Raw genomic sequence first — 20,888 nt, 5'->3', positions numbered from 1 at the left:
GCTGTGGGGCTGGTGGCCATGGGGTTGGTGGTCATCAAGAGGGCGGTCATGGGGAGATTGATGGCCTTGGGGGGGCTGGTGGCCATCAATATTATGGTCATAGGGGTTGGTGGCCACCAAGATGGTGGCCATGGAGAGACGGTTGACGGCCTTCGGGGAGGTCATCATGGGGCTGGTGGGCATCAAGATGTGGGTCTGGTGGCCATGGGGAGTTGGTGGCTATAGGGATTGTGGCGGTGGCCATGGAGGGGCTGGTTACCATCAGAGTTGGTGGCTGTGGAGTTTGTGGCCATAAGGCTGGTGGCCATGGTGTCTGCTGGCCAGGGAAGGGGTGGGGGTTGGTGGCCACAGGGGTGCTGAACATGGGTCTAGTGGCCACGAGTGTGGAGTCTGTGGCCATGGATATTGGGGTGGTGGCCACTGGGTTTGGTGGCCATGGGGTTTGGGTTGCTGGCCAAGGGGTTCCACCCTTTGTCCCCCGATGTCCCCCCAGATGATGCTCAAGCTGACGCCGCTGTCGCTGATGCCACATTGGCTGATGGTGCTCAAGATCTCGTTCGCCATCATCCTCCTGGGCAAGACCCTCAAGTTCATCGCCAGGAACTACCTGGAAGGGGAGGGGAGGGGCAGGACGTGTCCCCATGTCCCCACAGCCCCGTGTCCCACCATCCCCAATCCCCCCATTCCCATGGCCCTGTGTCCCACCCGAACCCTGCCTTCTGCTCATGGGTCACCTCCATGGTCACCTTTAGGGTCCATGGTCACCTCCATCTCCTCCCTGTCCTCTCTCACTCCCTTCCTGTGTCCCTTTGATCACCTCCAGCTGGTCTTGACCATCTCCATGTCCCCACCACCATCTCCCTGTCCCCTCCTCATGTCCCACCACCACGTCCTGTTCACCTTGAACATCCCCATATCCCCCCTTCACGTCCTTCCCACGTCCCCACCACCCTCTGCACATGACACTGACCATCTCCACGTCCTCAGTTCCATCTTCCTGTCTCCTCCACCTCCTCCCTGTCCCCTCCACATGTGCCATCACCATGTCCTGGTCACCTCCACAATCTCCAGGTGTCCTTGACCCTGTCTCCTCCGTCCCTGCTCCCCTCATCATTTCCTGGTCCCCTCAACCATCTGATCCCTCATCCCACCACTGTCCCCATGTCCCCACCACCACCTCCAGGTGACATTGACCACCTCTGTGTCACCTCCATGACCTGCTGTCACCGCGACCATCTCCTGCTGGTTACCACCCCCATCCCCATGACCCCACCACCATCTCCATGTCCTCTCCATGTCCCCAGCTCCATGTCCGGGTCCCATCTTGTCCCTGTCCCCACTGTCATCTCCATGTCCCCTCTGCTGCCCCCTCCACCACAGCCTGGTCACCTCCATCTCCTCCCTGTCCCCCCCCACCCCGTATCCCTATGGTCCCCTCTCCCCCCCCCATCTCCATCTTCTCTCCTCAGCCCAACCTTGTCCCGCCCCTCGGCCCCGGCCCCGCCCACAGGAACACCCCTGCCACTGTCACCTCCTGTCACCCCCATGTGTCAGGCACCCCCCGAAGCCACCGTAACCCCCCCGCGTGACATCGATGGGGTGGGGGAGGGGCTGAATGGGGGGGCCAGGTTGTCACCCGGTGTCACCTGATGTGACCCCCCCCCCCAGTGCCCTCCGGTCATGGGGCGCCTCTCCAAGTGTCCCCCAAAGCCCCCCCGTGCCCCCCGGCCTCGCTCAGTTATTGTCAATAAAGGGAATTTCCCCTCCCCCACCCCAAACCGCCTGGGGGATTTTTTGGGGGGGTGGGCGCCCCTGGGGCAGCCAATCACAGCCCGGAGGAGGTGTTGGGGCGAGGCGGGCCACGCCCCCCCAGGTAAGAACCCCCCCGACCCCCAAGACCGGCCTCAGTCGCCTCCAACTCTCGACAGGTCAGTGGAGCGCCCCTCCCCCACTTGGGGGTCTCGGGAAGGGAAGGGGGGAGGGGCGGGTGATGTGGCCCGTCCGGGCCGGACTTTGGACCCCCTGAGCTGGGGGGAAGGGGCACGAGGGGGGCAAGGGGGACCCACATTTGATCTCCTTCCTGGGCTCCCAAATCCACCCCAGGACCCCAATAACCCCCAAAATCCCCCCTGCACCCAAAACTCTTCTCCAAAACCCCCTTAGGACCCCAATATCCCCTCCAGGACCTTCCTAGGACCTCCAGGCTTCCCCCAGGACTCGCCCAAAATCCCCTTCCCAGGATCCAATAACCTCCCAAACGGCCCCAAGAACCCCTCCCCAGGACCCCCATATCTCCTCAAGGACCTTCCTGGGACCCTCAAAACCCCTGAAGATCCCCCCCAAAATCTTACGAAGGAGCCACAAGGACCCCTCCCAAAATTCCCCCAGGGACCCCAATATCCCCCACAGCCCCTCAAGACCGCCCCAGATTTCCCCTTCAGCACCTCAATAACCCCCAAATCCCTCCCGACCCAAGTATCTCCCTGAAAGTCCTCCCCGGAGCCGTCTCCCCTCAAGGACCCTCCTGGGACCCTCAAACACCCCAGCATCCCCTCAAAATTCCCCACAAGGATCCCCGCATCCCCCAACTCCTCCCCCCCCCCCAAGACCAACCCAAATTTCCCCCTCAACACCCCAGTAACTCCCCAGATCCCCTCCAGACCCAAATATATCCCTGAAACCCCCCCCCCGCGGACCCCAGTATCCTCTCAGGGAGGCGCCTAGGACCCCAATAAGCCTCCCAAGACCCCTCCCCAGGGCCCCAAATCCCCCTCCGCAGGCCCCCAGTGACGCCCCTGTCGCTCTGCCCAGGCCCCCCGGAGCATGGCCCGCCCGCCCCCGCCCCGCTCCGCGCCCCCCGGCCGGGGCTGGGCCCCCCCGCCGCCCCCGCACCGCCTGCGCTCCCTGGCGCGCGCGTGGCTGGACGAGGACGCGCCCTGGCCGGACGCCGCCGTGGCGGCCGCGGGGGACGCCGCGACCCGCGCGCAGCTGCTCAGCAAGGGCGGGGGGGGCTCGGGGGGCGTCCTGGCGGGGGCCCCCTTCGCCGAGGCCGTTTTCGGGGTGTCGGGGTGCCGGGTCACCTGGCGGGTGCCCGAGGGGGCGGCGCTGCCCCCCGGGCGGGCGCTGGTGGCCGAGGTGGAGGGTCCGGCCGCGGGGGTGCTGGGCGGGGAGAGGGTCGCCCTCAATATTTTGGGGCGCTGCAGCGGGGTGGCCTCGATGGCCGCGAGGGCCGTGGGGGTGGCCCGGGCACAGGGCTGGGCGGGGGTCGTGGCGGGCACCCGGAAAACCACGCCCGGCTTCCGCTTGGCGGAGAAATACGCGCTGGGGGTGGGGGGCGCCGACCCCCACCGGGGAGGTCTGGGGGGACTCCTCCTGCTCAAGGACAATCACCGAGCGCTGGCGGCGGCAGCGGGGGGGCTCGAGCAGGTGGGGGACGCCGAAATTGGGGGGCGGTGGCGGGGGGGGCCTTGAGTTGGGGGCTTCTGGGTGTGGGGGGACTCCAGAATTTGGGCGGTAATGGCGGCAGGACCCCTGGAGTGTGGGGTGCGAGGCGGGGGAACCCCGAGATTGGGGGGGCAGGGCCCCAGTTTGCGGGGGAGATGGGTGGGGGGGCACCCTTGAATTGGCGGGTTCTGGGCGGCAGGCGTGACAACCCCAAATTTGGGGGTCTTGGGGGGGGGAACACGAGGTTTGGAGGAAATGGGGGGTTTTGGTGGAGGGGGCTCGATTTTGGGGGGAGTGATGGCTTGGGGTAGCCCGAATTTCAAGGGTGAATGGGGAAGCACCAATACTTGAAGGGGCTACCAATTTTGGGACAGACCCTTGGATTGGGGTATTCTGGGGGTGGGCTGATGTGGGAGGACCCAGTCTGGGAGCATGGGGGGGGTCCCTGTTTGGGAGGGAAGTTGGGGGGTAACCCCTGAATGGGGGTGGGCCCTATGTTGGGGAACCCTAAATTTGGGTGTTTGTAGGTGGGGCAACCCCAGTTTTGGGGTCGGGGGACGCCCTTGAATTGGGGGGATCTGGGGAGAGGACCCCAATTTGAGGGATCAGTGTGGGGGGGCGATGGGGGGGACCCCAATTTTAAGTCAATTCGTGCCCCTCCCCCCCCCATTTTACCCCACCCCGTATTGGGTCTGAGGGATTGGGCGTCGCTCTGGGGTTCCCCCTGACCCCCTCTTCCCCAGATGATCTGGGGGGTGCGCCGGGCCGGGGGCTTCACCCGCCGCTTGGGGGTCGAGTGCTCGAGCGCGGCTGAGGCGCTGGCGGCTGCCGGGGCGGGGGCTGACATCGTCCTGCTGGACAACCTGGCCCCGCAGGTGAGCCCCAAAATCGGGGGGGGGGGGGCAACAATGGGGAGACCCCAGATGTGGGGCTGGACCCCAAAAATGGGAGGTTGGATTTTCAAAATGGGGATAAACCCCAAAAATGGGGCACAGATCTCCCAAAAAAGGTGGGTAATGCCATAGATTTGACCTCTGCCCCTACCAAGTGAGCTCCCAAAATCTGGGAGGGGCCCCTAAGAATGGGAGGACCCCCCAGGTGTGAGGCTGGACTAGTAAAATGGGAATCTGCTGTAAATGTGGGACAGCCCCAAAGATAAGTGCCAGAATGCCAGTTTTGGGGGGTCAAAGGGTTGGGTAATCCCAATTTGGGGGCGGGGGGGGGGTTGGGTGGAGGGACCCTTGACTTGAGGTGTTTAGGTGGGGGGACTGCAATTTTCCAGAGTTCTGGGTTGGGGAGACCCCAATTTGGGTGGTCAGTGGGTTGGAGAGCCCAAATTTGGGGTTGTTCTGGAGGTCAGTGGGTGGCTGGGGCGCCCAACTGCGCAGATGTTGGGTGGCAAACCCCCAGTTTTGTGGGGTTTCTGGTTTAAGGGGGATAACTCTTGATTTGGAGAGTTTGGGGGTGGACCCCCCAATTTTGGAGGTCAAGGGGTGGAGTAATCCCTGAACTGGTGGTTTCTTATGGGGGGGACCCAAATCAGGCAGACTTGGGCAGAGAAATCCCAATTTGGCGGGGGATTCTCCCCTGCACCCCCTGCAGTTTTGGGGAGGGGGTGCTCCCTGCTAACAGGGTGTTCTCCCCAGGAGCTGCACGCGGCGGCGGCGCAGGTCAAGGCCGCTCACCCCGGGGTGACCGTGGAGGCCAGCGGGGGGATCGTTTTGGGGACCCTCCCCCAGTTCTTGGGGCCCCACATCGACGTGGTGTCCATGGGGTGTCTGACCCACAGTGCCCCAGCTCTGGACTTCGCACTGAGGGTGCTGGAACCCTAAAATCCATCCCAGGACCCCCAGAACCCACCCTGGAACCCCCAAATATGTCCTGGGCATCCTCAAAATCCACCCTTGGAAGCCTCAAACCCCAGGCTGGGAGTCCCCAGCCACAGCCCCGGTGAGGAGGACTGGGAACCCCAGCGCTGGGTCCTCCCAGTCACCAGGAGGCCCCAGTGCCTGAGAGACCCCACTCCCAGCGGCCCACCCCCATCCTGGGAACCCCAAATCTGCATCCTGGGGCCTCCAAGGTTCTCCCAGCACATCCCCCACTTGGGAGGGACCCCCCAAGCCCCTCCCGACCCCCAATCTGGCAGTGGGTCCCTGCAGCCGCCAGGTGGCGCCACCCCCTCAGATGCCAAACCCCCCCTGAAGACGCCAAAGCTCGAGCTGGGCTCCCTCCAACCCCCTCCCCCACCGAAGGGAGATCCCAAACCCACCCTGGGGTGCCCCACACCCCTTTTCTCTCTGTGCCCTCAAATAAAGCCCTCCCCTACACATCCCCCCAGTTTTATCGGGGTGTCACCCCCCAAAATCCACCATCGAGCGCAAAACCAGCCGCTTTATAACCAACAAAACGGGGGGTTCTGATCACCGACCCACTGACCCCCTACTCCAAACCAGCGCCAGTTCTGCTGGTCGGGACCAGGATCGGCCTTTTGCAGACACCCCCAGCTCCTCCCTGAGAACCTGGAATGAAAAATAGAAATCCCTCAGTTTAGGGTGGAAACTGGAGCCTGGGGAATGAGCTCTCAAGACAAGAGGTTGACGGTCCCAACCCCCAGTCTGAGGATCCCAACCTTCAGTTTGAGAGGCCAAAACCCTAGGTGGGGGGGGGGGGGGGGCAAGATCTCAGTTTGAGGATCCCAAACCCTGGGATGTCATGAGAGTGTCCAGGACAGGGCAGGGGACATACTGGGTTTCCCAGCCCATCCCTGGGAAAGGCAGAGCTGAAATTCCAGTGCCACATGCTGAAAGCTAAAGAGGAGCAGCTGGCAAGGGACAGAGAGGGGCTGGAGGAGGCCTGGCAGGAGCTGGGGCTGGAGGAGGAGCCATGTGGCTCATGTGGTAACAAGAGAAGGTGATTCCAAGGGCAGTGAAGCACCTGTAGTGCAATTCCCAGCTGTGCAAGGCATGGAGCAGAGCTGGAGCTCCACATCCCTTCCAGATCCTACTCCTGTCCCAGGAGGAAGACAAGGGAAGCCCAAAGGAGCAGCTCTGGCCCTGACTCCTCTCCCCAGCTGCTATTCCCCAGTGCTGATCCCATAGGATGGCCACTGTGACATCCCATGCAGCAGGATCCATAGAAGAGCAGCTCTGCCTGCTTCCTTCACCCTCCGCACGTGATGCGCTGGTGCCAGGGCCCAGCTTCCCTATGGAATGTCCAACCTGTTTCCTCCCTGGAAGGGTTCTACTGGTCTCTTGGTACCATCACCCCTTTCCCAAGACCCCTCCCAGCTTTCTGGGCACAGCCACACAAGCTCCTGTTCCCCATTTCTCACCGGGGGCACCTTCCCCAAGGACCCTCTGCTTCCCTCGCATCCCCAGCACAAGCCAGGGCACCCCAGAGCCCCTCAGAGTGTAGGTGGATCCCAAGGCACCCCAGGGTGTGGGTGGAGTGCACATGAAGCACAAACACCCAAAATCAAGCGGGGCTGACTGCAAAGGAAAGCTTTCCAGGGGTGCAGGGTAGATCCAAGAGCTCCCAGGATCAGTGGGATGTGAGCCATCCCACAGCTTGTCCCTGGAGCAAGAGCTGTTCCCAGTTCTGCCCCAGGGACTCAGCTGGCAGCTCCCCAGGAGTGGGTGCCACCCCGTGCTGTGCATGCCCAGCTCCCCAGGAAGTTGTGGACAAGGTTTATGGGGAAGCCCCTTCCATTGGGTCACGGAGTGCAGGAGGGATGCCCCGGTTTTCCAAATGCCTGATGGGAGGCTGGGAGCAGCTGGATCCAACCCCAGCCCCAGACAGGATCAGGTGGTGTGTCCGGATCACACCTCTGGGCTGGCCGGAACGTCCCGGGCTCAAGCGGAGACCTGCGAGAAGCACAAAACATTCCAGGTTTAGGGCCAGCCTGGCCAGAGGTGCCAGTTCCCTCCTGCGCACTCCCACCCGGAGCTGCAGCAGCCCAGCTGCGCAGGCGGAACGTGCACAGCTCAGCCGGCACACGGGGGCTCAGGGACGCCCCCGGTCAACGCTCCCACGCGCACCTGGCCACCACCTGCCAAACCACGGCTTTCGGGCGAGGTGAGAGCCCCTCGTGGGCACAAAACGCACGACTCGGCCCACAACTGCACCTGCCCCACGCGGCGATGGGGCAGATCCCAACCCGGGCCCCCCTCTCCTCAAGCTGGGTCCAGGTCTGGCACGGGGACTCCGATCCCACAATGGGAAAAAGCTCCACTGCCGGAGGGATCGGGAGCTTCCCGGGCCTCAGAGTAATTCTAGAGCTAAAGCGGTGAGAGACATCAGCTCCGCTCAGATAATACATGCCAGCGCTCATCCCGGGCCCGGGAAGTGCCTCCTCCGGCCCCGCCCGGCCCGGCCCGGCCCGGCCCTCCCAGCCGAGCGCCGCTGTTCGCAGCGCGGGCCGCTCCCTCCGGCCGCAGCCGTGCCCCGGCAGCGCAGCCCTTGGCACGGCGCTGGAGCCAGCGCCGCCGGCCGCAGCCAAAACGCCCCCGCCGCCGCCCCGGCACGGCCCTTCCCGCGGCCCCGGCTCGGCGGCGCCGGCAGCGGCCTCACGATCCTCCCGCCGCCGCCTCCCCGGCCCGGCCGCTCCGCTCTGGGCCGCGCCGTTCCGGCGGCGCCGCGCTCGGGGCAGCGGCTGCGGCACCGCGCCCTTGGAGCGGCCCCTTCCACAGCCCCGGCACCGGCACCCGCGGGGGCTCTGCCCGGGGGGCTCCGTGCCCGGGGGGCTCCGTGCCCGCGGGCCCCGCCGCTCCCCGCCCACGGCCCCTGCCAGCAACGAGACGCCCCGCGACCCCTCCCGGCCTCCCCACCTGCCCCCGGGCCCGTCCCGCACCACGCGGCCGCTCCCGCCGCCGCTTCCGCTGCAAGGGACACCCGCCCGCGGCGGGCCGGGAGGAGCTGCCGCCGCGATCCTCTTCCATGCGCCCCCACTGGCCTGCATTCCCATCTCAACCACCTCCATCTGCTCCCATCCACCTCTGGTCATCCATCCCCATCCCATCGGCCTCGTTCCCCCTTTATCGCCCTCCATGCCCATACCATCCCCATTCATCCGCCTCCATCCCCATCTCAACCGCCTCTATCCCCATCCACCTCCATTCCCATCGCAACCTTCTCCACCCTAGCCAGCTCGTTTCAAGCTGCCTCCATCCCCATCCCAATTGCTTTCCTCCTGATAGGAGAAATGGGTGCTAATGTCCTTACGAAAGACTCGGTGTGGAAGAATGGGTGCAGGGTTCTTCACTACTTTTTGCACGTAGGTAAAACCTTATACAATGAAGGCTTTGTTGCCTTTGTGAAATCATGGATCATGCCTGTTACTTCCGCTAAGTAGAAAACGACTCTAGGAAGGAGACACAGCTGAATTAAGGGTAGAAAAACATGTGCCAATTTGGACAAATTTGGAGGAAAATATCTTTTGATAGAAGGCAGGCTACAACCATCCCTCCCCCACCAGGTTCAGGAAAAAAAATTTTTTTCCTCCAGGGAAAGTGAAAGAGATAAAAAACTATTTAACCAACACACAGGAAAAGGATAATAATGCTAAATAATAAAACCTCTCACTGTGGAGAGAAACCTCGGAATATTTCAGAGTCCTTCTGTAGGTGTGGTCTCTTTCCTCCTCCTAGGAGCTGGCTCGGTGTGGGCTCACCTCCGGGGCCTCGGTGGAAAATTCTCCGATGTGTTCTGATGTTGAAACAGTCCAGAAGAGAAGGGAAAAACTGAAATCCCAGGAAAACAAAGTTCAACTCTCTGTCTCCCTCTGGAGAAAAGGAGCCGAAAGCTGGCTGAAAAGCAAGAAGGGCGCTTCCTCTGCTCTTGTTATCACAACAGGAGAACATAGAGGAGTGCGTATCTGTGTTCTTGAACAACTGTTTTGAAAAGTTCATTCGGTTTTTTCTCTTCCCTCTCTCGGGCTCAGTTTAAAGGCACAGAATGGCACAGAATTAATTTCTGGGCATAGAGCAGCGATACGGTGAAGAAGGGGCAGTCAATAACTAACTCATGTAAGCACAAGTTAACTATTAGGAGACAGCAAATGTTAGTTCAGACAGAAGATGTTAATTACAAAACCTAAGAAGCCAAATTCACCCTAATCTTGTCAAGATAGAGGGGACAAGGATCATCTCAGAGACTGCTGAATCATTCCTCAAAGGACTACGCATGCCCAGGGAGAAAGGTGAAAAGTTCATGAGAGGATGACTACTGGCCTTCATCAGAAAAGACCCCCGAGGAAGAGGAGAGGTCTTCCTCAGCGCGACCACCAGGACACACAGCGCATGTGTGGCCCATATGCTAATGACTGCCGATAAATAATTTGTATAACCACACCTGTCCCAAGGAATGTGATGAATATTCATAATTTAGCCCATAATACTGTGTTGTAGAGAGCACCAGGTGTGTGTGTTTGGAGGAGCGATCCCCACACACCCGGCGCGCCGAATAAAGCAAATACCCACTTCTCTGACTCTGTCTCTCAAGTGTCTCCTGGCCCGGTTGTGGCATGATTCAATGGGATACACATCATAAAGTCATCCCAGGACATTGACCATCACGTGTTCACATCGTGGTGTATGGTGGTTGGTTGAATTATGTTTGTTGAGCTTTAAAACTATGTAAACTGATAACTGGCTAACTGCTTAAAAACACCAGGTTTTTGCAATAAAGTGGCTCTCCTTTGCACCTGCCTGGGGACTCTGCATCACTTCTTATCACAACAGCTACTGTCTTAGAAACGAGCATTAATGTCTTTGAAATGGGTCTTAATATCCCTATGAACATCCACTTGCTTAAGTTTGTTACAGCACTCAGGTGGTTTGACAGTTTGAGTTCCTGAACTTTAGGGTAATAGGACAAACGGGTCTGCACAAAGTCTCTTGCAGATGGTCTGAACTTCAGGGGAAAACGGCGGCACATGTTCAAGGGGGGATATGGGGTCAGTGGTTCGGGAAGGCTGTGCCTTCCTGGTACCTCAGCCGATGGGGAAAGGAAGAGAGCAACATGCGGCCGGGAGTTGAGGATAAAAGGAGGCTGCGTCCTCCAAAACCTCAAGAGAGACCCCACGGGCGTGTGCCCCAGTGGACTCTCTCCCTTTGTTCGAGCAAAGTTGCAGGACTCCTCTGTCTCCTTTGTGGACACTGGCTTTTCACAGTGTGGCTTTTCGGCACAGCGCCCATCCACTTCCATCCCCATTCCATCCTTCCCTGTCCATTCCCAGCCCACCCCAGTCCCACCCACCAGCCTGTCCCACGCTGAGACTGGCACATGGCAGTGGATCCCACCAGTGTGCGAGGAGTGCGGGATCAGCCGCCCCTGCCCTGTCAACACTGACAGCTTTTGTTGGGGCCTGGCAATCATTCCAGAACAGGCCTTTTCCAGGGAAATCCTCTGTGCTGCACAAGTCTTGTTCCTGGCCTGCATCAGGGCATCAGGGTGAGGCCCAGCTCAGCCCACAATGCAATGCCCAAACCCAGCCCATTTCCTGCACACTTTTCCACTAGATCAGTTCATTCAGGTTCCCATTGCCTCATCCCACTCCTTTCCTCACAGGACACATGCATCCCCTCTCACACACCATCATTACCACTCACCCATAACAAGGAATTCTGGCTCAAGGCATGAGAAACATGGATTCACTTTAGTTTTTATTTAGATCTGGCTGTTGAAAGGCTCCAAACCCACAGTGTTTCCTATGGATGTTGGGAACTGGGGCCCTGGAGCCTAAGTGCTAAAGCCAGCTGGGCCCCTCCACAGGAGGAAAAGTCAGGTTTTTTAAGTTCCCTGAGGATGATCCAGTTGCTATCACCCAAGCCCCGGGGATAAACAAAGAGAGCCTATCCGTGCCATTAAAAACATGGAAACACCCCAAATCCGACCCCTGGGATGTGCTGTATTTTTGCTCTCACTGTTAAAAATAAATTTTAAAAAATGAGAATTTGTTTCACTCTTTGCTCATCCAGGTTTGCTGGGGAAAGGTTTTGTCTCCTTTGCTGCTGAAAGCCAAAGGTTGATTTGGGGAGAGCGATATGATCCCTATGGGATTTAGGGATATTTGAGATGTTCAATCAGTGGGATGGGCTCAGGGGATGGGTGGGGTCCCAGAGCCTGTGCTGGATCAGGCACCAGAACAGGAGTTTGACCGAAAAGGGGTTTTCCCATGTTTTTCTAATGGAGAAATGCAGCACAGTCCCTTTCCCTGGAATACCAGGCCTGGAGCTGTTGCATCCCTCAGGCCTTGTACCTGCCCAGATGCTCACGGGCGATGATCACCCGCTGGATCTGTGCCGTGCCCTCGTAGATCTGTGGGGAGAACCAGAGACGGGTGAGCCAGGAGCTGGGAAAGGTGTTTGACCAGAGTCTGCACACCTGTGACCCCTCCCTGCACTAAGCCAGGGGCAGGAGGAGGGAAAACTGGGAAAAATTAGTGTGACAATGACCCATAGCAGGCAATAAGCACATACAGGTGTGTGTGTTCAGTGCAGGAGGGATCCAGGGGCTCCCCAGGTATCCAAACACCCATGTGTGCCCAGCACAGGAGAGATCCAGGGATTCCCCAGTTACAGCCCAGGGCAGCTTCAGGACAGTAGAATTTGGGCATTTCAGTGTTTCAGCTCCCAATCCTGCCCAAAGTTGCTTTGGCAAATCACTCCCACACCTGCAAATCCACTTTCTCTGCAGTCACAAAATCAGGATAATACTCCCCAAACTGCACAAAGCTTCTCCAAGTAGAGCTGCTGGAATTGTAAGGTCCAGCCCCTTTCCCAGGTTCTTGCAGGGATGGAGTGGAACAGGAAAAACACCCCAAATTTCACACTAAATCAGAGTAATTTGAACAATTTCAAAACCTCAGCATGCTTGGCCATGCATTGATGATGGAACTGTGTGATGGAGGATCTTGGTGGAAAACAACCCCAGAACAGGAGAAGAGCCCGATTCTGACAAAGTCTCATAGCTTGTTCAGTCCCTTCCTGGCAGGACTGAAATCAGGACTGAGAACTTCTCAGTTCCAAACATCTGCTTTCTGTCCTTGGAGAAGGAAAAATTCCTGGCTGGTGAGAACAGTTGGAATTTTAAAGTCAGCTGTAAATGGAATGTCAACCACCTGGAATCTCAGCAGCTGTGGTCACTTGGTGACAGGTCAGGGCCATATATGTTCCCTGAGACCTGTTTGGATCAGTTCCAGTCAATCATGGTTAATGTTGGAAAGAGGGAAAAGGTGAAGGTCGCTGGGTTTCCTAATGAAATTAATTCATTCCTGCTGAATAACAAACTGGAACCAACAGAGGAATTCTGGCATGGAATAATTTCTTGGCAATAACATTGCAGAAAAAGCACTGGGGATTAGGGATGTCTGTGGGCTGAAAATGAGGAAATGAGGAAATATGACTGTGTTTTGTTCTTTTGGAAAAGAAACCAATAAATAAATATCTGAAGAAGTGAATCACCATGGGCTGCGCCTCATGGCTGTTTCTGCAGCACACAGAGGGTAATTAATGCTAATTAGTTATTTCATGGACCTCAGTGCTGGTGACATCTCAGCCAAAGTACCTGCCCAGCGAGTGGTAACTTGAGAACTTCCCTGATTTAACGCCTTTCAGTCTCCAAATATTTTTAGCCTCCTGTCCATCCTGATTGCAATTAATCACAATTAATTACTTTGTACTGAGTGCCCGCATTGCCATGGAGACCCCTCACTCTGTTGCACTCACCTGATAGATTTTGGCATCCCTCATGAGCTTCTCCACAGGATATTCTGTGTTGAAGCCATTGCCCCCAAAAATCTGCACAGCATCAGTGGCCACCTGGTTGGCGACGTCCCCAGCAAAGGCCTTGGCAATGGAGGCGTAGAAGGTGTTGCGGCGGCCAGCATCCACCTCCCAGGCTGCACGCTGGTACCCCAGCCGGGCCAGCTCCACCTTCATGGCCATCTCTGCCAGCAGGAATGCCACGGCCTGGTGCTGGGAGAGTGGAGATCCACCACGTGAGCCTCAGAGGGGCTGCGACACCGCAGGGCAAGGAGCCTTCTGCTTGGGATCATGGAATTGTTGGGGTTGGACACGACTGTTAAAATCATCAAGGCCAAGCCTCGCCCCGGCACCAACATGGTCATCACTAAACTGTGTCCCCAAAGATGGGGACTCCACCACAGCCAGGCCTTTCTGGGAATAAAGCTTCCCTAATATATAATTTTATCTTCATTTCTTCATTTGCAAATTCAACACACTTGGGAAGTTGTGCTCAAGGAGTTTTATGGAACTGGGATCTGTGTTGGATCAGACTTTCCCATGGGTAACTCTAAAGCTCTTGGACGCACCTCCACAATGGGTTTCCCGAAGGTTTTCCTCTCCAGCGCGTACCTCGTGGCCTCGTCAAGTGCTCGCCTCGCCAGCCCCACAGCCCCCGCTGCCACCTGGGGAGGCACAGTGCAGGATGAGCAGCAGAAATTCCTGTTAGTTTTGTGAACAGCCCATTCCTGCCACTCACCGGGGGCCTGGTCTTGTCAAAGGCGCCCATGGCGATCTTGAAGCCGGCGCCCTCCGCGATCAGCACGTTCTCTTTGGGGACTCGCACATCCTCAAAGACGATCCCACGCGTGTCCGAGCAGCGCTGGCCCATGTTGAGCTCCTGGAAAAGGGAGGTGCCACTGAATAAGCTTCTTCCCAGGTACAACCAGTTCCATCCTTTAGTTCACTTAAACAATAAAGGAAGCTTTTTTCCCTTAAAAAGCCACTTCAGTTTTAACTAAAACCCACCAGAGACAAGAAATACTAGTTTGGCCTCCCCAGCCCAGTGAGTCCCTGACCTGTCACACCTGAGCAGGTTACTGCCTCCATGTGGGAGATCAGTTCTGAGGCTGGAATCCCTCCTTTGGCTTTTTCTGGTTCAATTTATCCTCTGGAGGATTCAATTCGACATATAATTCAAATCTATCCTCTCATATGGGAGAGAAAACAGTCAAGAACCCACTTGGAGCAGCTGCGAGACACAGCTGTGCTGCCAAAAGACAAATTCATAAGTAAATCAGGTTTTCAGGTTCCAAATGTAAGCAGAGTGAGAAAATCAGGACCTCCATGGTGCCTTACTTGGGCAGGAGGAGCTGAAATTGCAGCAGATGGCTGGTTTTGGGGAAAGTTCTGCCAACACCTTCACTCCCCCTGGACATTAACTGGTTCTTGGCAATTCCATGTTCTTAAAGGTTCTTTTGCAGCTGGGCAAAATTATCTGCTTTAGGCTCTTCTGAGTAATTCTTTATCTGAATTCATACAGTTATAATTCTATCATCATTGTATCTAATTATATATATTACATATAATTGTATATTATATAATTATCTTACATACATTATGCATATATAATTCCATTAAAAATATATCTACGTAAATATAATTATTAAATGTGTCTTATGAACAGTTTCTGGGCACTGTGAGAATTCCAATATCCCTGTCTATGAGCCCTGACAAGGCTCAGCCATTTCCCTTTCATGGCAATTCATCGTGTTATTGGTTCAGGAAGGAGCAGTAATTCCTGATGATCACCTTCCTGCCAATCTGGATCCCAGGGCTGTCGGCCTCCACGATGAAGCCCGTGAAGGCTTTGCTGGCTGGGGCCCGGTGGTCAGGATCGGTGCGGGCAAGCAGGAAGTACCTGGGGAGGACAGAGATGGGGGCTCAGCTCATCCCCAACAATCAGATACTTCATGGCAAAAATGCCAAGTGGTTTTGTCCATATTTGTACTGTACAGGAAATAGAATGAGAAGGTAACAACCCTTTTTAATTGGCCCTTCCAAAAGAAACCCAAATGAGGGGGAGGGAGTGCGAGGAATGTCAGTGTTGTCTAAACATCTCTTCCCGCAAAATCAAGATTTAATGAAATTCCCTCAGGTAAACCTGCAAAGCTTCTCCACCTTTTCCATGTGTCTGTAAGTCTCAATATCCCACTCAGCCTCCCAAATAGCCCAAAATAAGCCAATTCCCAGCACAACTCTAAGCATTATTGTACAGGGAATGTGGCATTGTGTGCAAGGCCTTTTCCTCTTGATTGCAAATATTTCCATTTTACTCTTCCCACTATCATTTGCAAATGAGGTTTTTGTATCAGCAATTGCTGTAAATCCCATTTAGGGGGGTCAGGAAGGTGCTGGGAAAGTCTCTGTGATGGTTCTGCCTCGGGCAAGAAATAAAACAGTGAGAAATCCCAACTTTCATAGATTAATGTATAAAGTTTTTCCTCTTGAACTGAGAAGAGTTTGTGTGTTGGGGTGGGGAGAGTGTAAGCCCCGAGGAAGGGTCTGTACTGCCCTCCCCAGACCCTGCACCACAGCCTGGGCTCTGGGACTCCTTGGAAATGTATTACCTTAAGGCAATTAAATCCCAGAGTTTTTCTGTTTTCCCGGTGAGTGGAAGGCATTCCTGGCTGAGTCAGAAGCAGCTGATCCCTGTCTGGGAGCCAGGTCAGGGCTCGGTAACCTGAGCATTTTGGAGTTGACCCTGAGTAACTCGATGTCCCAAAGGGAAAGCAGAGGGAATTGTGTCTGGTTTAAGCCCAAATGAGCGGCATTCTGAGCAAAGCTGTGACAGCATCGAGCTCTGAGGTCATTAGCCCGTTCCCTCTTTGGGCACCCCGCAGCACTGGGGCCACTGGTGCCTCTTCCTGATGAACTGGTGGCACACTGGAACACCCTGGCTTGTGACAGGCCCTTAAAGAAACCCCAGTATAGACCAGTATGCCCACAGAGGGAACGCACCAGTTGGCCTTCCCACCATTGGTGATCCACATCTTCTGTCCATTGATGACGTACTCATCCCCCTTCCTCTCCGCCCGAGTTCTGATCCCGGCCACATCCGAGCCCGCGCCTGGCTCCGTCACACAGTAAGCCTGGAAGAACAGCCCCCAGATCCCAAGGAATTTACATTCTGGGTTTGGGAAACCACAAAATCATTGGGAATTGTGGGCAATGACCGACCTCGGTCACACAAACGTCAGAGGCTCCTCTGTCATTAATTAACTACGCAAGTAATGGGATTCCCCAATCAAACACACATCAGGGGTTCCTCTGTCATTAATTAATTAATCAGTGGGATTCCCTGGTCACACTCACACACATCAGGGGCTCCTCTGTCATTCTGCCCAAGTATTTTTTCTGTTGCTGCTCGTTCCCAGCGATGATCACAGGCATTTGCTGGAAGGGAATGTTCAGAGCATTAACCCATCACCTCAAGGGCCCAGAGCCCAGTTTGGAGGACCCAGAGGCCATCCTGGAGGACCCAGAGCCCAGTTTGAGGGCCCTAGCCCCAGTTCTGGACAGGTGCAGGACTCACCCCCAGGGAATTGGCCTCGATGGCCGTCTGCACCCCGGTGCATCCGTACGCCAGCTCCTCCGTGATCAGACATGCCTCGAAGGTGCCCAGCCCCAGCCCACCTGTGGGGGGACAGGAGGAGACTCAGAGGGGTCTCAAGTGCAGAATATTAATGATTTACAAGCATTTATTATGCCAAACGTCCCCCATGGGCACCGAGTTCCATCAGATGTTCTCCCTTGGGAACGCCTTGGGAAATAGCATGCTGCCAGATTGATAATTTTGTTATTTGTTTCTTTTCATTGCAATCAGATGATTTAAAAATCCCATTTCACCACTCTCAGGGGGGTTAATTTTGTGCTCAAGGTGGGACAAGTGGCACAAAATGGCCAAAAGGTGCCACCAGGATCTGTCACTGCTTTACATCTGAGCATTCCCTGGCTCTTGGGAGGCAGAAAAGGGCCACATAGGCTCTGATGTCTCACAAAACTATCAATTATATCCCTCAAATCCCTTTTTCCAGAGGCAGGCAGACACCATTTTACCTGGGAAGTTTGAATCACTTTGTGCCTTTCCTGTGTCCATCTCTTTTCCGATTTTGAATTTCATTTGAACATTCAGTTCCATGACCTTCTCCCACAGCTCTTCACACCAGCCTCAACTTTTCCACACCCACCATTAGTCTCATCAATACCTCGTTTTTCAGGCTATATAAGGATATCCAGCCAAATTGTGCTGATGATTTCCCACTATGAAACTTGATGGCTTTTCAAATTCATTCCTGAATTTTGAGTGTTTTGCACCCACCCGGCCCCTCACTCTCGCTACTGGGGGTCGGACAAGGGGACCTCTAAAGGCCACTCTTGATTCAAACCTTCCTATGATTCTCAGGCTTTGCTGCAGAAACTCAATTTTTGATACCAGATACACCAAATCAGTCAAAAAAACCCCATCAGGGCCTGCTCTGGACACTTCCCAACTCCACTTTCATGTAGAACAGGGAATCTGAAATGTAACATTTTTATCCATGGCTACGCACCTGCTGCACCTTGGCTAAACTGGTAACTGATCCTCAGGAATGAGCCCTTAAATCGCTCCAGCCTGAGGCAGGATCAAAGTAAATCCTTGAATTCTTGACATGGGAATCATGGGAACGGGGATTGTGGGAGAAAATCCAGCCATAAGTTACTACATCAGGATCTAATTCCTCGCCTGATCCCATCCAGCCTCATCACACCCATGTGGGTCAACCTGTCCACAAATTGCTTTGGGATTACTCCGGTGTGCAACAGGTAATTTTTTATGTAATCCATAATTTCACACCTCAGTCTCCTCCAAGGCCTTTTCTTTGGTTTATTTTAGGGATTAAAAGGGATCACACTCACCGCAGCTCTCTGGGATGTGGGAATTCATCAGCCCAAGCTCCCAGGCCCGTTTGATGAGTGGCACAGGATACTGAAACAGGGAAAATCACGGTTGATTATCAGAGGTAACATTTCAAATTTTGCATAAAGAGAAAAATCTGTTTTTTCCCTCCTGTGGGGTGGATTTACCTCCCCAGTCCTGTCGTACTGTGCAGCAACAGGAATAATCTCCTCCAGAGCAAATTTCCGGGCAGTAGCTTGGAATTCCTTCTGTTCATCTGTCAGTTCTGTTGAAAAAATAAGGCAAAAAGTCATAAAGAAGATCAACTTCCTCCTTCCGTCTGAACTGCCCTGATCTCTGAGCAATGCCCACAACACCATTAGTTACAAAATTATCCAAAAACAACTGGAAATGGAGCAGAAAGTGCCAGGTAACAAAATGTTTTTACCAAAAACATCTGTCAAGCACATGCTGCTGTCCCGGAGAATTTGCTGTAATAGCCCAGGTATGGAGAAATTTCTGTGTCACATCCCTGGACGCACCATGTTCCCCTGGTGCTGCTCATGGTTAATGTACTGTTTAAAAGCCAATGGGGGATCATCACTCAATGCTGAGGCTATTTGGGCAATAAAAAAAGCTCAAGACGGTTACAAAAAAGAAGAAAGTCTCTGAGATATCACCCCCTGCCCTGGCTGTCCTGAACTGGACAGAAAAAGGGCTTTTGGTTTTCCAATAGTTTTTATAAAAAGAATAGAAATCTATTCCAAATAAACACCTGTCTGGGAAATTCCTCCTGAACTGCAGTACTGTTGTTTGGTTTTTTGGTCAGTTGTTTTGCTGGGGTTTGGGTTGGGATTTGTCTGGTTTTTTTGGTCCTTTTTTTGCTTCTTTTCCCCCGCACTGCCTTTTGTCCCTCCCTGTTCCCTCCCTTCCCACACCTGCTGCACTCACCGAAGCTGAACCCATTCCCAGGTTTGCTCAGGTGCACATTTTGGGCAGGTTTGCTGGAGTGCAACCTCCAGACAGGCCAAACCAGGGTTCGGAGCAGCTGCAGCAGGAAAGGACCATGAGAATGAGGGAATATCCTGGACCAGAATGAGGGGCCTGTCCTAAAGGTGCCAGCGCAGCCCCACAGCACAGCAAGGGACAGGGGCTGTGACAGGTGGCACACAGGGAAAAAAGGTACTGTCAGAGAATACTGAAAATATCTGTAAAGCCAAAAGGTGAACTGTGGGGAGAGCTGGGATCAAGCATGGAATGCTGAGCTGCTGAGACAGTGGTTATGCACAGCTTGGGGGTGTCCCCAAGGTAAAGTTTTATCTGCGGGGTTTTCGCAAGACACAGGTTTTGCAAAACTGTCCTTTCTCACCCAGGTTTTCCCTTCTTGCCTGAGCTTTCTTACCAAACTGCTGCCACAGGTGTGCAAGGAAAACAAAACAACACCAGGAAACAACCCTCCCAAGTGTTTTTAGACCCTGTTTGAAGTATAACTGACAAAAAAAAAAAAAAAGGTATAAAAAAAGACAGGGTATTGTAGTCATGGGGGGTTTATTTGTTTGGGCTTTGGTTTAGTTTTGGTTTTGCTGGTTTTTCTCTTAAGGACGATCCAGCCCTATGCAGCATCTCCACCAAAACATTTAGACAAAACTAGGAAAAGCCTAGAATTCTCAACAAGGCTGAAGGTGACACACACACACACACACACACACACACCCCCCCCCCCCCACCGAAGGAGCTGCCAAGTTTGTGTTTGAGATGTTCAGTCTCACAGTCTCATGGTTCTCTTGCTCCCGGGGCTGGGCAAGGTCAAGGGCATCACTGAGGCGACTCTGGACACATCAACACCCCTGGACGGCTGAAGGTGAGGGATGGGCAGGGGAATCTCCCCGGGGAAACACAGAGTGACAAGAGACCAAAGTTCTCACACAGGGATGAGGCACTGGAGCCATGGGGGTGCCCCATCGCTGGGAATGTTCCCAGTCAGGTGGGATAGCACCAGGGAGCAACCTGATCTAGCTGCTCCAAGTTGGCAGTGGGGTGGGACTGGGTGGTCTCTTAGATCCCTTCCCACCCAAACCAGTCTGAGATTCTGTGTAAGGATCTGGGCAAGCACCTGCCTATTCCATCAGCCTCGCTATCCTCTCCACGCTGAGACCCAGCTCCTCGTGCCTTCCACCTGCTCTGCCCCCACTGAACCTCAAATCCCGGTGCCAGGAATATCATCCATGAGATCCCCTGCCCTCGGGCACAGTCGCCCCCGTCGCTCCCGCTGTCACCGTGACACTTGGGGCAGGTGGCCACATCCCACCGGGGGACACTGGAGGGACACTGCATGGACACGGCAGAGCCGGCGACCTTCACCTTTCCCCTAATTCAGGAATGACGGGGAGAACTGGAAGTGCCGACGCAGTTCCCGGGGAGGGCGACCGATAGATCCCGGTATAAGTAATGTTCCCAATTCCCAACGGGGCGGGCACCGACCTCGGGGGCGCAGAGGGCACCGACCCCGGGGGGAGGAACGGAGCGGCGCGGGAGGAGCAGCGCGCACCGATCCCGATTCGGGACCCCCGGGATTGAGGTTGGCAGCACCGCCTCAGCCCCAGCACGACCCCGGCCCCGTCTCTCCTCCCCTGGCTCCCCCCGTGCCCCCCCGTGCCCCGCTCACCCGGCCGGCGCTGAGCGCGGACATCGCTGCGGCGGCTGCAGCGCTGCGGGGCGGCCGCACCATCCCCGCCCCCGAACAGGGCGGTGCTCCCCGAACAGGG

At 55.6% G+C, this 20,888-nt stretch overlaps 2 protein-coding genes and 1 non-coding gene across 4 annotated transcripts; 1 reads left to right on the top strand and 2 right to left on the bottom strand.

Moving 5' to 3' along the window:
• Positions 1–2,808: 2,808 nt before the first annotated feature.
• LOC116439116 (nicotinate-nucleotide pyrophosphorylase [carboxylating]-like) lies at positions 2,809–5,771 on the top strand. Its single transcript, XM_032098229.1, has 3 exons — positions 2,809–3,426; positions 4,188–4,319; positions 5,091–5,771. Exons 1-3 carry the CDS (start codon positions 2,824–2,826, stop codon positions 5,274–5,276), a joined length of 921 nt encoding a protein of 306 aa, XP_031954120.1. The 5' UTR covers positions 2,809–2,823; the 3' UTR covers positions 5,277–5,771.
• A 1,927-nt stretch (positions 5,772–7,698) lies between these two features.
• LOC116439125 lies at positions 7,699–7,782 on the bottom strand. Its single transcript, XR_004238059.1, has one exon. It is a non-coding gene; the product is annotated as a small nucleolar RNA SNORD45 (small nucleolar RNA).
• A 3,297-nt stretch (positions 7,783–11,079) lies between these two features.
• Positions 11,080–20,888, bottom strand: LOC116439115 (medium-chain specific acyl-CoA dehydrogenase, mitochondrial-like). 2 transcript variants are annotated; one of them, XM_032098226.1, is made up of 12 exons: positions 20,789–20,888; positions 19,075–19,171; positions 18,312–18,409; positions 18,144–18,213; positions 16,780–16,880; positions 16,560–16,640; positions 16,206–16,336; positions 14,997–15,105; positions 13,945–14,085; positions 13,775–13,870; positions 13,170–13,418; positions 11,080–12,818 (listed from the first exon to the last, which is right to left on the bottom strand). In XM_032098226.1, exons 1-12 carry the CDS (start codon positions 20,849–20,851, stop codon positions 12,705–12,707), a joined length of 1,350 nt encoding a protein of 449 aa, XP_031954117.1. In that variant the 5' UTR covers positions 20,852–20,888; the 3' UTR covers positions 11,080–12,704. The 2 variants fall into 2 exon arrangements, with proteins under 2 accessions (XP_031954117.1, XP_031954119.1); XM_032098228.1 differs by having other exon boundaries at positions 11,080–11,760.

The sequence above is a fragment of the Corvus moneduloides genome, unplaced genomic scaffold, assembly GCF_009650955.1.
Source record: "Corvus moneduloides isolate bCorMon1 unplaced genomic scaffold, bCorMon1.pri scaffold_9_arrow_ctg1, whole genome shotgun sequence".
In the NCBI taxonomy this organism is placed as follows: domain Eukaryota; kingdom Metazoa; phylum Chordata; class Aves; order Passeriformes; family Corvidae; genus Corvus; species Corvus moneduloides.
The sequence above is the reverse complement of the archived record's forward strand: the minus strand, read 5'-3'. Positions and strand labels throughout refer to the sequence as shown.